The 16,453-nt window shown below is 39.4% G+C and overlaps 1 protein-coding gene across 1 annotated transcript in view; it reads left to right on the forward strand.

Annotated features, from left to right (window-relative positions):
* Nucleotides 1-16,453, forward strand: part of LOC121941589 (beta-1,3-N-acetylglucosaminyltransferase manic fringe-like) — a 48,284-nt gene that overhangs the window by 8,377 nt on the left and 23,454 nt on the right. The window contains exons 3-4 of the mRNA XM_042484415.1: nucleotides 213-284; nucleotides 370-441. Of these exons, the coding sequence (XP_042340349.1) occupies nucleotides 213-284; nucleotides 370-441 (144 nt within the window). The remainder of the gene's footprint in view (nucleotides 1-212; nucleotides 285-369; nucleotides 442-16,453) is intronic.

Raw genomic sequence — 16,453 nt, forward strand, 5'->3', positions numbered from 1 at the left:
AAAGATACATTATGTCTGTTGGACAGACGATAAATCCATTTATAGCGTGTGAAAAAAGGCTGCCATATTTTAAAGAATCATTCATTAGATCCATGAATAGCAAATCGCATCCTCTACCATAATATGAATAAGCTGATAGTGATATATTTTAAATTCTATTTATGCTTTATGAGTGTTGCAGTGTTTTTATTCATTTCTTCGTTTCATTGCAGTCATCTGATGGAGAACCAGATCAGTAACATTGAGAGAGGAGCTTTCGATGAACTGAAGGAGCTGGAGAGACTGTGAGCGCACACACACAGACACAGATGACATTTCCACTAAACTGACTGCAAGTTTATTTAACCCGGTGTGTTTTTGTCCATCCAGTCGCCTCAACAAGAACCACCTGACCCAACTCCCAGAGCTGCTGTTTCAGAAGAACGAAGGCCTGTCTCGACTGTGAGTCTCTAAAAGCTCTGCATGCTTTCTATCCTTTGCTTCCCTCTTTTCTACATCTGACATCTGAACCCCATACTGAAGGGGTGTAACGGTGCAGGGAGGTCATGGTTCAGTGTGAATATAATACAGCGGAAATACATGGTGCAGTGAGTCGCTGAAAAACGACCGGTTTGTTAGTCTCATACAGTGCTCTGTAGCTTGGCTTGTGTCTCGCCCAGGTCTCAGGCCATCCACTGTCCCCTTCACCACCTCAAGACAAAGTTGGCCCATATACTTTGTCACTTTAGAAATGTTGATATGATACCCATAAAATGTGCAAATGTTCATGCAAAAAGTGGGCTGCTCTGCATTTTTTCTGTGCAAACTGCAGCCAGTTTATGAAATTTGATTTGGAAGTTCTTTATTATCCCCTTCAAACCCGAAATTGTGTTTGTCCTTCATTTTGAGATGAATTTCATGTGTGTTTGTTGTCTGAGTGGGTTGGTTGAGTGTTATTATTTAGGAGGAATGCTCAGTTATTGCAGATAAAAGCAGTTAAGGAGTAAGATCATAATGGACACAGCACGCTGAAATGATTCTGTTTAGTTTTTTTATTGGTATCATTCCTTTTATTAATTGTCTCCACGCTGTAAAATCTGACAGGTTGATTTTACTTTAAAAAATGTAGGAAAGCAAATGCTTCGAAAAATGTGGTAACTATTAATCTTGTCTCCCTTTTGACTCTAATTGTTAAGCTGACTTAAAATTTAGTTTCTATTTACTTGATTTTGTGAAGTTGTTGCAACTTAAAAATGACAGCTTTAGTTAAATCTATCTTTCTGAGTTTTAGCAGCTTCAATAAACCAAGTTTACAGTGCTATCTAACCATATTCTCCCATTTGCTACTCAGTCACTAGTCAGCTCACAGATCTCCAAACTTCATCAATGGCAAAATCCTCTCTGTCACGATCAAGTTAAGTCTGACTAACGTGGTTTACTTACGTTGCAAACACTTAGAAAGAACAAGGTAATTTGATTAGTTTTCTAGTATTAGTATTGACTTTTTCAAGGCATTTGATATCCAAGATTATGTAAAGTTGAATCAACTCATCAGATTTTACAGTGCATGTAGTCAAAATTAAATTTCTTTATGAAAAGCTTAATTTGATTTGACATATGATGCCACTGAAATCCATCCAACTTATTTGTTCTTACGTATTCTTTCTAAACTCTAAATTAATGCCCTGAACTCATAAAACAGAACAGTAATCCTACACCTCACAGTATACCTACAGTACAAACCCTGACATTACACCACTGTACATTTTCACTGCTTTTAAGTTATAACAATAATAATAATAATATAATGCATTAGGCTTATTGGTTTGGTTTAAAGTAATGAAATGTTGCTGTGGCCAAACCCCCGGTGCTTTGCTGCATGTCGTCCCCCGTCTCTCCCCCTTTTACTCTGAAAGCTTACCTGTCCAACAAAGGCAAAAAGCCAAGAAAAAAATGAAATAAACTGTCACTTATAGAGAAGAGTAACAGAGACTTTTTCTGCTGCTTCAGGCTGCGAGCTCGCCAGTTTTCACATCAAAAAATTGACCCATTTTTCTCACCTAGAAAACACTGCAAATAGTCTCCCCTCGGACAGCAGAAGCACCACAAATCACTTCCCACAGTCCCACAGGAGCAGTCGAGCTTTAATTTGACAACTGAATACACACACACACACACACACACGCACACTCGCGGAGCTTTTCCCCTGTTTAATAACTGAAAAGCTTGGGCACAGTTGGTTACTATGCGGCTAAATGTGTCACACACACACACACACACACATGCTGCTCTGAAGTCTTTGTTACAAATGTGTGTTTGCAGTGTAGGACGGGGAATGTATCTGCTCCTGCCTGGAGACGCCTGGAGACGCACACACAAACACTGCTGGAGAGAGAGAAAGAAAAGCAAACACAGCGGAGCCCTTTAATTAACTTTTCTCAGTGATTGATCCATTTATGACAGAGATGTGTTTTTGTACCTGTGAGTGTGACTGTGTGTGCGAGTGTGTGTGCGAGTGTGTGATGGATTTAGCGGTTGACACAGAAATTGTTCAGACACAAAGAGACACTTTTACTTTTTTTTTCTGAGCGCAGAGGGAGGGAGTAAAGTGGATAACAGCCATGAAAAATACAACTAATTACAGGAGGAAGGTGGGGATGAACAAATGTGTGTGTGCGTGTGTGTAATGTGTGTGTGTGTGTAAATGTGTGTACGAAGGAGACACTTAAAGAGAAAGTATGAGAGCGATGAATGGTATGACAAAGTGTGTGTGTGTGTGTGTGTGTGTGTATCTGTGTGTGCCTGCGTGTTTGTGGATGTGTGTGTCTGTCCTGATTATTTGCTGTTTGCCTTTTTGGCAATTTCACACTCTGGCTCCCATCAGGGAATGCCGAGATGGACTTGGCATGTTCGATCAATCAGCACACACACACGCACACACACACACACACACACACACACACACACACACACACACGCACGCACACCTTCACATTCACATAAAGCAAAGCAACACTCATAGTGCAGAGCCATTAGCACTTCCTCCAGCAGGAGTGATTTCTTTTCCTCCTGCTGTGTTGATGGACTCTACAAAGCCTGATGTCCCCTGGAAACACACACACACACACACACACTCACACTCACATAGCAGTTTTTTGTTTGTGTGCATTTTTCTCTCTTTGGCGAAATTACCTTTCGAGCAGTTACTCTTCATCTACATTCTTCTCTGCACCTCCCTCAGCGCCTCCCTCAGATTCTTTTTATTGTTTGTCTTTGATAGTCAGTCTTAAATTTTTATGTTTTTATTGATTTTCCTTTTTTTTTTAGAGAGAGCAGACATACAACTAGATTTCACATCCTCACGGCTTATTTTTGTCCTAACCCAACCAAAGCCATTCTGTTTTTAATGTCTGAAGCAACCCAGGCCCAAAGCAGTTAATTTAAGATGAAGCACTGTTTTTGTGTTGCCTTGTCATGCAGTTATTCTGATTACCACATGTTGCGTGCATGTGCTATCATATAAATAAGCTTTTCCAGTGTTTGATTGTGTGTCTGTCTGTCTGCAGCAAATATTGCAAACTACTGGACCAATCACCCTAATATTTTGCTTGCAAATTTTTGACTGAATGCTCAAGGATCTCACTTTGTTGCAGTGATTCATAATTGTTAAAAACTTGTTTTAGTGACTGACTGCTGACTCCTCATTGATCTTTACTACGGGGTTGGGGGTGCACATTTTTGGGAAATTGGCTCTTTTACCTAGTCTGTAGCAGGTCACATTTTGGCCTTTGCTGTGGCTCAAAAACCTTACATCCATAGAAAACTGGTCTCATTTTTAACCAGTGCATCTGCAAATTACTTCCATAACTGACATGTTGTGATCAACTAAAGTTAGACACATTACAGGATGAGAAAGTCAATCTTTATTTATTTATTCATTTATTTATTTTATCTCCGCTTAACTTCACTATGCCGAGCAGGAAAATTTCAGCGGGCAGAGATGTGTCATGTTCTGGCTGCTGTGGCTGTTACCCGCTTTTGTTCAGTTCACTGTTTGTGGGCAGATAAATGGTTGCTTTTGTCTAAAAACTGGAGACACCTTTTGCACATCTGCCTCTCCTCTTTATCTGTTTTAATCGTGTGTTTATTGTTGTTATTTCCTAATTTGTTGTGCTGTAGTCGAGACAAAGTTAATACTGTTAAAGTCCGGTTCTGGACAACTTGATCAAAAATTTGTGGTTTAATATTAAAAATACACTTATCCTCATAATGATATCATATTTATATTTCACAGTCAGTGCCTGTGTCTCCATCAAAAATAGACAACCCATGTATTTGTGAGAGTATTGTGTATTGTGGGAAATACAAGAATTTTCCAGAGTGGCCTCAGTCATCCAGGGCTGTGTTTGGTAGCCTGGTAGAGATTTGCACTCCACTAAGTGCACTTTTCTCGCTAAAATATAATTTTACTGAAATGAACTCAAATCACAATGTTAACAAAGAACCTGAACATCATGTTAATCACAAAATTTGAATGTTTTGAGCTGTGGTCTGATTTCCACGGGTCTTTGTAAATTTTGTCATGTCCCGATGTCCACAGTGGCACCTGTGGGAGCCCTTATTGATGGTCACATGACTCCGTAGTTGAATACCTGATTTCAGGATATCACATCAACATCTGTATGACGTTAGAAAGCTTCCTGTAGTTTATCAGCTTGTCTTTCTCTCATACGTACTCTCTTCTCTCGAAACCTCTGTCTTGTATTTTCACCTTCAACTCTCTCTCTCTCTCCCTCTCTCTGTCTCTCCTTCCAGTCTTTTGTCGGCTCTGTGAGGTTGTGTGAAGGATTCGCTCCACACCCAGTAACAGCCCTTTGTGTGTTTTGATGATACCCAGAGGCTGTCTGAATGTGTGTGTTTGTGAACCAGGGTGCCCCCCTCGCAGCACCTCCCTATAGCCCAGGGGAACCCAAGAATTATGGGAGTGTAGCTAGATGTATCACACACACACACACACACACACACACACACACACACACACACACACACACACACACACACACACACCTTGACCCGGAGGTGAACCGTGTGGTTAGCCAGTCGAAACAGAGCGTCAGCAGGTGTGCTATTGACCGTAGATTGATGGGATTTAAACCTTCAGACAAACAGCCAGTGATACTTTCTGTGAACTCGGGGATTTATAAAGATTAAATAAAACATGAATCCAGAAATCTGCAGTAAAAATAAACAACAGCATAAAACTGGACCAAAGCTACGATCAAACATGTCAATGCGTTTGAGTGAAGTCTCACTTTTTTGTTTTGACGTGGTTGGACAACATGTTGTGCGATCTCTAAAGTAAATTATAAATAGGGGTCGAAAAATTAACGGCCTGGCGGATTATCGGGGCTGGCATTTTGACGATTATCTATATTGGCGTTTTATTTTAACGAGTGCCGATATAATTGATTAATGAAAAAGTGTGTTTTACACTCAAAAAACAACAGGAAAGGCAGTCTGCAAACACGGAAACAAAGTGTCAGCATGGGAGGAAGTTTACTTTGTTTTTAATCATCAATTTTATTGAAATTTTCACTGAAGTTTATTTTAAAAAAGTTGCAGGAAAAATTGCTTTACATGATGCTGAAATGCCAGTTTTGATTAAACATTTGCTAAAGGTATTTGAACAAAGTTTTGTGTTGGACTTCCAAATAATTGGTATCGGCCCTAAAAAAACAATATCAGTCCCCCAAACTATAAAGTATGATTTACAGATCAACAGTGGAGAAATGTTTTATGCTGCATTAGTGGTTTGAGAAGTTTCTTTTCTTTTTAAAGTGACCTTTCAAGCTTCAGGTGGTGAGTCTTAAATACTCAAGGGATACATTTTTATGTATTAGTTCTTTAAAATAAAACTTAGTTTGCTTTAACTTACTTTATGTCTTTAAATTTTAACTGAACTTTTCACTGTAGAAAGTTTCCGTTTTGTTACACACTTTCTAAATGCATTTAAACAAAGTTTTATGTTGAAATTTATTAAATCCAAAATCTTCAAAATTAATGTTTTCTGTTTTACTGTAAATGCATGTCGGTGCCAAATATTGGTTATGAAGTATCAAAATCGGCCCTGAAAAAACAGTATTGGTTGACTCCTAATTACAATCAAATAAAAGTTAGAGAATTCAGTCAGAGTGAAATAAGAGCTGTCAGGAGCATAAATATGACTGCGTGGAATTAAAATATGATAGGAAATCAAAGGCGTGTGTGCATGATTTAAGTCTTTTGGAGTGTGTCCTTGCGGTTACAGTAACTTTCCCCTCAGACATGCAGAGATTGTCTCATTAGGCAGACGGGCAGAGCTGTCCTCATTAGCGCAGTTGATTGGCATCTGAGTGCAGCTAATTAGCGGTGTGAAGGTAACAGAGGCGGTGATAGCAGCTGCCGGGCTGCGGCTGTGTTAGAGGCTAACCGGAACGTGACCTCGCCGTTTACCAACTAATTTACTGAGAGAGAGGAAGACCATGCTGGAGTATTATGTCTGTGTGTGATAATTGCTTGTATTTGCATTTGTACAGTGTAATTTACTCTGTGTGTGTGTGTGTGTGTGTGTGTGTGTGTGTGTGCGCGTGCGCGCGCGTGTGCATGCATTCATACATGTGGTAATTGCACAGATTTGCATCGACACAGCAGTCGTGTGTGTTGTGTTTTTGCTGGGTGACATAATTATTTATAGGTGTGTCCTCAGTGTGAAAGAGAGAGACAGTTTGTGTCTGCACATGCATTCATTAATTTTTTGTTTGCCTGTGTGATAATTCTGCATTCATGCAGTTTTTGTACGTGTCTGCAGTTTCGCACCCTTGTGTAGATAATTGGCTGTATGTGGATCTCTATAATGTGTGTGCGCCTGCCTCTATTTTCTTCCCATTGTGTGAGTGTAACCTCTGCTTATAAATGAAGAAAATTCTTAATAAATACTTGAAGCACAGGCACTCATTTGAACGTTTATATTAGTTTATTTAGTTATAAAAAAAAAACCCACTGCAAATAGTATTCAAATCTTAAACTGAGTCTAAATAACTTTTTAAGGAAAGTTTTAGCAGATTCTCAGATAAAATAAAAAGTTGGCAGTCTTTATTGGCCCATTTTAAAGCCCCTTGAGGCAAATTTGTGATTTGCAGTTTTGGGATACATGAATAAAATTGATTTGCAGAAGATGTAAAATGTTGACAAGAGCACATCTATTGCGACTCAGTGTGTGTAGTTTTAATCTACTTAGTCTACTCTACTAGACAGTTTTTGTCACTGGGTTTATTAGGTTTTTTGATAACCTGATATATCTCACTCTGTGGGTCATATTACGAAAATTGTTGCCAAAAATATAATGAAAACAAATCACTGAGCCTTTTGCTTTAGGGCCCGTACATATGCCCCGTGTTTAACTGCTTGTTAAACGTGAGGGCAGGTGCGGGGTGCAACTGTTGTGTCTACTTTGTGCTAACGTGGAGGCAGGTTGCATCTTAGGTTGCTAAGCGACCATAACCAGCACTGTTTCATAGCTTTGTACCAGAAAACCCTCAGTGCAGAGCTGATCTTCTTCCAGGCGTTGTTTTTTTTAAGTGTGTATGAGGCCAAAGATATTGTCTTTGGGACAGATATAAAGTTGAAATGATCACCTTCTCCTCCATATTTATCACAGACAGCTTTTCATGGAAAAACAAAAAGATATCTACTGGATGTGATTGATTGTTCCTGTCACCGGACAGTTTCAGTTGTCTTTTGCAGTTAGAAATGAGGTTGATGAAAGTGCACATATTGTAAAGGTGCCATGAAACCAAAGAAAACAACTAAAAGTGGCTTTAAAAAACTTGATAGAAGTTGGAGGTCATTTTCTGTGTGTTTATCACTGTGAGCAATCCCTTAAGTCACTGCCAGTAATAAAACATCTGATTAAGGAGGGAATACTTCAGTTCCAAAATGATCATTTGCATGTCAATTACTCATCCCATGTTATATTAAATGGACACTTTTTCTCTATTCTGTATGAAACTATATGAAAAAAATGGTTGTGTGCTTGGTATCCCAAACAGACAGCCCTAAAAATGAAATTTATTGATGCTCTCTATAAAGCTAGACTCCGTTGACAAAAACAGTAATTTTACCTCTCTGAACACAGGAGCTGCTGGTCTACTGCTGCCTCAATATGTTATTTTTTTTTTGTTTGTTTTATTGTGGAACTTTTAAAGTTCAGATTCAGCAAAGAAAATTTCTGCACAGTTGGATGTGTAAATGGTCATTTGTGAAACGTCCCTACAAGTCAGACTTTAAAGGATTTTGTTATCTTTATTCCCAGCACTGTTTCTAACGCGAAAACTTGACATAACCGGCACTTTGGATGAAAAGTGTGCAGCCGACAGCAGATATGTGTCCAGTCCATTTGCACATGCATGCATTTCTGTATTTACGTTATCTACGGGGCTCAAATCAGTCATCACAAAACACACAGAAAAACGGATTTTCCCAGAATTTTGGTTTTCTTAAAGCTGGGGCTGCGGGATGCTTCCCCCGCTGTGTGTGGTAACAACTTCACGCTGAATAACAGGATCTATGGCGAGGACGGACACCATCACTCCCTTTACAAAAACCCGCTCAGCTGTTTTTCTTTTGTCCCGAGTGTGTGTCCGTCTGCGTGTGTGTGTCTTCGTGGGAGGTCAGGACGGGAACAGTGATTTCTTGTCTCATGTCCGTCCAAAGTAAAGCTGACAGAGCGAGAGCAGAGGAAAAGGCATGATGGGAAAATAACACATGGGACTGTTCAAACAGCCAATCACTAATCTTAGATTGACACTGAGACAAATATTAGTGAGAGACAGCGGACAGTCACCATCAACCCTCACATCTATGTCTCTTTTGTTTCAATTTCATGCTTTTTTGTCCTTTTTTTCTTACTCTTTTTCGTCATCACCTTTCTCATTTTTTCTCCTATCTGTTCTGGTGGTTTTCGGTTTGGCGTTCTACCCTCCTGTGGATGGAGGGATGGAGGGAGGGAAAAGAAATAAAGCTAAGACGGTGAGAGGCAACTGATGGATGAAAGCAACAAGGGCAAAGGAAGGGAATTAGAAAAAGACGGAGCCAAGGCCGATGTCTTGATCGAGGGCAAGAAAGACGGAGGCGAGTAGAAGAGGGATTAGGCTGAGGCGATAGAAAAGGAGGGAGGAGAGCATAGGGAGAGTGAAGAATGGGTGTAATGAAGTAAAGAGCAACAGGAAGAAGAGATGGAGGTGACAAAAAGAAAAAGAAACATGGCCTCACTCCATGAAAGAAGAGGTCAGCATATAGGAAGGATGCACGCTGGAGAGGAAATGTGGACGAGAGAAAAGACACAAAGCGAAGATAAAAATGTGGAATAGAAAGGACGGAGGGAATGAAAGAGAGAAGGAAGTTGTCAAAAGTAGAATATGTGTATGTATATATATATATGTGTGTGTGTGTGTGTGTGTGTGTGTGTGTGTGTGTACATATAATGTATAGAATAACACTCCTTTTAAAGAAACAAACACTGCACTGCAGGCAAAAGTTACTTTATAAGCGAAAGTGTGACACACGGCCAAAATAGCAATTATCTGATTTGCTTTAGTCTTTAAACTTTGGTCCTTATAAATAGGGATGGGGATTGTTAATTTTTATTGATAATGATACTATTATCAAGACTCCTTAACAGTCTTTATCGATACTTTTCTATCATTTGGTGGAAAGACGAGGCGACTATGTTTTTAACAGACCCGATTTTGCTTAAAAAGTTAGTTTCTTTTGTTTTGCTGAGAAGAAAAATTTCCCCCTCAAACAACTCTATTATTCAAGTTTCTTGTCAAAAAAATAAATATTTCGTCGTGTTTATGTTACATCACATCATGATGACGTTTTATCAACCTTTGCCTAATATGCATTTTACTAAGCTGACCTCGAACACATCACTTTTTTTAACATTTTGTTATACCTCTGCGCCTGTGATAGCTGCGGCCGCAGGCATTATGTTTCCGTCTGGCACGTTCTTGTTACGCAATATTTCCAGAACGCCTTGAAATTTGACAAACATTCACTTGGGCTCAGTGATAAGCTGATTAGATTTTGGTGGTCAAAGGTCATGGTGACTTTGCGTTTGTCTCATTCTTGTAAATGCAATATGTGAAGATGGCCTTAAGGGAGTTACCTCAAATTTGGCACAAACGTCGTCCACTTGTAGAGATCATCTGTGCTGCGGGGGGGGAAGATGTGTGTGAAGCGTCATTGTTTTCACAGACGTAAAGATGTAAACTGTAAGTGCAACTTAACTGGTGCGTGGAAGTGCATGGTGATATATATCTAGATTTTCTTTATCATGGTTGTGTAACCTATCAATAAAAAAAATGTCGTAACATTTCATCAACTAAAACGTGATTATATGTTTACAGCCTTGTGCCTTTTCCAAGTCTCAGAGGAAAATAGTTAATTTAATGGTGCATGAACAGATTTATTTGCTTTCACTGCCAACGTTGCAAAGTTAAAGTACTGTAATCTTAATAACTGCTGTTAGTAGTTACTTTGTGGTAAAACCTAATAATGAATGCTCATTTAGACCTATTAGTGATGTTGATAGTCTGATTTGGACTTAATGGGCTGTGTTAACGTCATTATAAGGCTCAATCTATTTGGGCGTTTTTTTGGTCCAAAAATGGCTCTCTTGATAGTTAAGGTTGCTGAACCATTTTTTAGTCCATCATGTTGTTTTAAATTGAAACTGTTTGCCACCTTACATTACATGTATATGGTTTCAGAATTTGATTATTTTTTCTTTTTTTAATTTTTTGGCCTACGTGTAGAGACCTGCAGTGTTGCTGTGTGTGTAATGCAACTTAAGCCACTGTTTATCTTCTCTCTAAACTTTTAATATCAGTTGAGAATCACCAGTGCTTGTAGAATATGTTGTACTATTAATGCATTTTGCCATATATTTAAAATACTGTGTGTAATGAGTTTTTTTCAAACTCAGTAAAAAAACATTTTAAGCATAGTCATAATTTGCTTTTTTTGATTTTTAAAGTAAAACGTTTTAAGTCCTTATTGTGACTGGTAATTTTCAAGTTAACTTTTTTTAATGCATTCATCAGGTTAGGAAAAAAAACAAATATAAACCAAAAAAGCTATTTTAAGTTTGAAAAGTAATAAGTGAATTAAAAAAAATTTGAAAAGATAAAGTATAATGTGACAGGTTTACAGAAAAATAGGATGAATTAGTTTTGAGTGCTTTTAAGGGGCCAGTTTGTAGGATTTAGAGGCATCTATTGGCAAAAATGGAATATAATGACTTGAAAATAATCATATATTTATATGATTAAAGAGAATAAAAAGAATCATTGCGTTGTTGTTGCCTTAGAATGAGCGTTTGAGCGTTGATCTCCAGTCGCCCTACACACTGACTCTAAAAAGGCCCATTTGTGTTTTTGCATTTTCACGCTTAGCACATGGGAGATTTTTTTTTTCCTGCAACCTCGCTGCTCGATGCCACTAAATCCTACGCGCTGAACCTTTAAAGCGCTCGTTAACATGCTGCCTCTTACCTGAAATTCGCATGAAATCACCTTTAATCTTTGTGCTCTTTTATTTGACATGAAGCAATCTGAAATCTGAGAAAGAAAACAAGAGAGGTAGAAGCGACATTTACAGTATTTACTTCCCACACTGTCTGAGTTTGGCCTGTTACCATGGTTACAGCCTCTTTCGTGCCATCAGGTCATGAACCTTTTCAGTTCAGAGTGTGGGTTATTTGCATGTACCCCGTGTATTTATGTTTGTGTTTACTCATAAGAACATGTGTGTTTGTCACGCATATACTGCAGTGTGTGTGTGTGTGTGTGTGTGTGTGTGTGTGTTTTGTAGCGTGTTTGTGGTGTGATGTGCTCGGATTGTGTTGAATTAAGGGACAGCAAAGTTTCCCTTTGGATGTTGTGTGAAGCTAATATCAAGCATGTGTGTGTGGTGTGTTTGCGTGTTCATGCTCTGTGTGTGTGTTTGTGTTTGGGTGTTTATGCTCAGTGTGTGTGTGTGTGTGTGTGTTTGCGTGCCTCCCTGCTGTTTCTTGCCTGTGTGAGCTCGCTGCCTGCAGCTCTGTGGTTCACACAAAGGAAGAAGGGAAATGAGAAAAATGAATATTTGTGGGCTTCGGAAATAAAACAAGAGGACTTTCTCTCACCCTATTCTTCAATTTTCCTCTTTTTTTTTTTTAGTTGCATCTGCTGTTCTTTAAACTTTTAAACTTTAATCCTTAAATTGATACTTAAGTAGCTTTAGAATAAGAAAATAAACTTTGACTGAAAATTTCAGACCTGAAAAACACACTTCATAGCTGCGCCGCCCCATTAAACAAAAATATTTTAGAGTTTTTTTGCAGGGTTTTGTTTTTCATATTTGGTGTTTTTTGAAACTTTGGGGCAGCCAGTATAATTTAAAATGAACTTCTGTGGGTTTGAACAATTCTCGACCACACAAAAGGAGTTTCTGATGATCATGTTTTCATACGAATTTAAGCATATGCATCTGTTTTGCTACTCTGTTGGTCAAAGAAAAACACACACTGGGTATTATTGTGCTTCCCTCACAAAAGACATTGTTCTGCAAATACACAATAGTTTCATATGATTGAAAACTGAGGGAGTATGGGTTGTTTTATTATCTGTTGTTCGAAACTGTAGTTTTGTTACATCATCTTACTCAAAGCAGGATAACAGACACTTGATAAAGAAATAATATGTTTCTCTGCAGTGCTAAAATTTAGAGCATATCTGAACATTGCACCTATATGTGATAGCTGAACATATTAAGTTCAGCCTTTCCAACAGATTTTGGAAGCTGGCTTCAGTAATGTGCCACCCTTTTTTTTTTATGCACAAGAGCATCAGTGAAGTCGGCCACCGGGTTTGGGCCATAATACCTGGCAAGCAGTCAGTGTCCCAGTTCATCCACGTTCTTTTTTTAAAGTTTTTTATACATGGAGTCAATCAAAGTACAACTCCGGTAAAATGTGACCTCACTGAAGTCCTTTTTTGCGTCTTCTTGCATTACATTGCATGTTTCCAGACAGTGCCTTTGGATGGTTCTGGTGATGATTTAACTGTAGTTTTGGGTACAGTTGCTTCCGTTGTTTTACAAATCAAATCCACTAAAGATTTAGTGTCCTTCCTAACGGTGCCAGTTTGTGATGTTTCTAGTCAGTGTGCTTACTATTGCTCTTCTGTACAAGTTAACCAGGATCTTGTTCAGAATTTAGCCTTTCTAAGTTTCCAAAGGAAGTAGAGCCTTTTCTATGCTTTTTAAAAAAAAATTCAATTACATTTTTTACATATCTTGAACTAAACGGGACAACCAAATAGTCGCTCCTTCCGATCACGGGCAGCCCCTTCTTAATCATGCTTACTGCCAGCACCTCACACTCCCGCTGTCCAACCAGTCGCCATAAAGCATGTACCCACTCTGCTTGCCGCATCAGCATATAGAAGTGTCACCGGGTTAAATAACGCTGCCCAGGATTTAGCCAGGTTTCTGTGAATCGAAGGAATTTCAGTTCCTGATATCTCTTTGGAAAGTGACGCCCGGGACACACTGCATGCGTGAGCAGTGCACAAGTGTCATGAAACATTTTGCATTTTCTTTTTCAGGGCCCGTTTAACAAGTTAGAGCAGCCACAGTGCATGCATGAGCAGTGCTGCTCCGCTGCTTCTCAGCTGCGGCACATGTAGAGAAACTGCGGCTGTTAAACTCGTGTTTGGCATAGCTCGGCGTGATGACATTATGTTGTCTCATATCGCCACTTGTTAGCAATCGCCTTTTTTAAGACACAAGCAGGCTTCAAAGCGTGCCAGTTGGGTACAAACAAGACGTGAAAGTCTCTTCAGCTTGTGTTAACAACAAGCCGTATTTAAGGCTTCTAACCCAAAAACCCATTCAAAAAAACTGCTGACTTTTAGATGAAGGAACCTGAGGTGCTAAAATTCAATTTTATTTCTGGGTTTTAGAACTGGTTAAGAGAGGAAATGTTGGAGAAATGTTTTATGCTGCAGTAGCAGTTCGAAAAGTTGTTTTTTTTTCAGCGTGACTTCTCTTTAGTACTCAAAAGATACATTTTTCATGCATTAGTCCTTTAATATAAAACTTACTTTGCTTTAACTTTATGTATTCAACGGTCTTTAAATGTTTCATATTCGACTTTAAGACTTTATTGCTTCTCTTCTGTCTCTTTTGCTCGCTTTAATGTAGTTTCTTTCTGCTTTCTCCTCATTTCTCTGTGCAAATCCCTCAGGATATCTCTCCTAATAAAGAGGATGTGTTTGCCACCGTCTGGTCCTTTTAAGGTCATCCTCTTTTGCTGTGGTTTTCTGGTCAACCAGTTGTCTGCATTGTGGTGCTGCATCAGTTCAGATATTTATTGTTTTTTATGCTCCACATCTGGTTTTAACTCGTGTTTCTCTCTCCACAGTTGTGTCTCGCCTTCAGTTTATTTGGTCCATGCTCTTTTCTCTTTCCCCGTGTCTCATCACCTCTATTTCTTCCTCCGTCTGTTTCTCTCTCAGGATGTCTCAGTTGTGTTGATGATAACTTATTTAAATTGTTTGTTCTGTGCGTGTTTGTGTGTGTCAGGTTGAGGAGGGGACCAGACTATGATTATGAAATATTAACTATGTTGCTGCTCTGACTGTCTGCTGACCTGCCTGGCTGGGGGTCAAACAGGGCAGTTTGTGTGTTTGTGTGTGTGTGAGTAAGTTAGTGTGGACCCAGCAGAGTGGTGTGGTCATTTTTGGCTTTATCAGCTGTTTCTGTTTTGGGCTTTGGAAGAAGTAGTTTGCACAATGCATTTTGACAAAATGGATGCATTTACACCCTTAAAGCATTCTCACTAGACTGCCGTCTGACCTTTTTTTGTCAGTTTGGGCAGTCACATTGTAGAGCGTGTAGAGCGTCCATTGCTTCTTGGTTACACTGAGAGAAGACTTGGCTTTTTTGATTTTGGATACCTATCCAATCTGTCCAAGAGGCATGACGGGCAAAGACAAGCCCGTTTTACACTGCCTGTTCGAGGCAGGACCATGCACCGTTATGCCGCCTTGCTGTTCTGTATAAAAACATATATATCTTCAGGGTTAAAATAGTGACTGTGCCAAAACAGTTTCTGTGTTAAAAAGGATGGCTGGCAGGACAGATGGGACTTTTTGACGGCGTTTATGAGTGCCACCCACCGCGGGAAAACTGCCACAAAAGTCATCAAATTGGGAAAATAATGACAGTCGTGGGCTCCTTACCCTCTAAGCAGAGGACGAGATCAGCCGCTTTTTAACAGGGACAGCAAATGATTTTTTTTACACATTATGCCATTGTTATTGTTTTTAATGATGACGGCAGAGCATGCAGATGTAGCAGCCAGGAGCTATTGAAATCCCTGCAATTTTTTTGCTAAAAGTTTCTTTTTTTTTCACCTCCATGGCCCCTTCTGCTGCAGCAGGACTTTTTATAGAAGCACTTATCAACACCGTATGCTGCAACTTGAAAAGCTGTTTGTATCAACAGTAAGATACATATAAGAAACAAAAAAAACGGGAAAGAGCAGGAAAAGGTTAACAAGGATAAGCTACCGAGAACAACCAAATTTGAAAATAAAAAGAAAGTCACACTGCGAGTCCGAAACTAACCCGTGTTTGACCTGAAGACAGGAGAGACGGATGGACGGAGAGGTGACGAGTAGAAGACGAGCAGGGAAACGAGTGGGAAAGTTTACCTTTCTCACCCTCTACTGTGAGCAGGGAGGGGAGGATGGAGGGAGGGAGGAGGATATTGAAACGACAGGAGAGACGGCGGAACAATGAGAGGATGAAGAGGAGCGAGGAAGGATGGAGGGGAGGGACGACACGGACACAACAGATGACAGAACGGATCAGAAAATGAATAGAGGAGATAGCAGGAGAGAGAGAGAGGGAGCAAATATTATGAGACTACCTACTGCACACACACACACACACACACACACACACATCCAGCTGTGACCAGTCTGTGTTGCCCTCCAGTAAACATCATATCCAGCCTTCTGGTGTCCAGGCAACAGATATCTTGACAACCTGATGGGAAAGCATCTTTAATATTGGTGTGTGTGTGTGTGTGTGGGTGTGTGTGTGTGTGTGTGTGTGTGTGTGTGTGTGTGTGTGAACATGACAGAGAGAGACAGCTTTCTTACAATACTCATATACATCTGGATGCATGTAAAATATTTACGTCCCTGTTTGTACGGTCATGAAAACCCTGAAAAGTCATTGAATTTGGTAATTGCAATTTCAAGGTCTGGAAAAGTTTTAGAAAACTAAATATACCCAGAAAGTTTTGGAAAAATCATAGAATTTGATTCACAAACCTGTTCAAAAACGATAGTTGGAAATTCGAAACTCAAACAATAATTTTT

Source organism: Plectropomus leopardus, chromosome 4 (assembly GCF_008729295.1).
Source record: "Plectropomus leopardus isolate mb chromosome 4, YSFRI_Pleo_2.0, whole genome shotgun sequence".
Lineage (NCBI taxonomy): Eukaryota > Metazoa > Chordata > Actinopteri > Perciformes > Serranidae > Plectropomus > Plectropomus leopardus.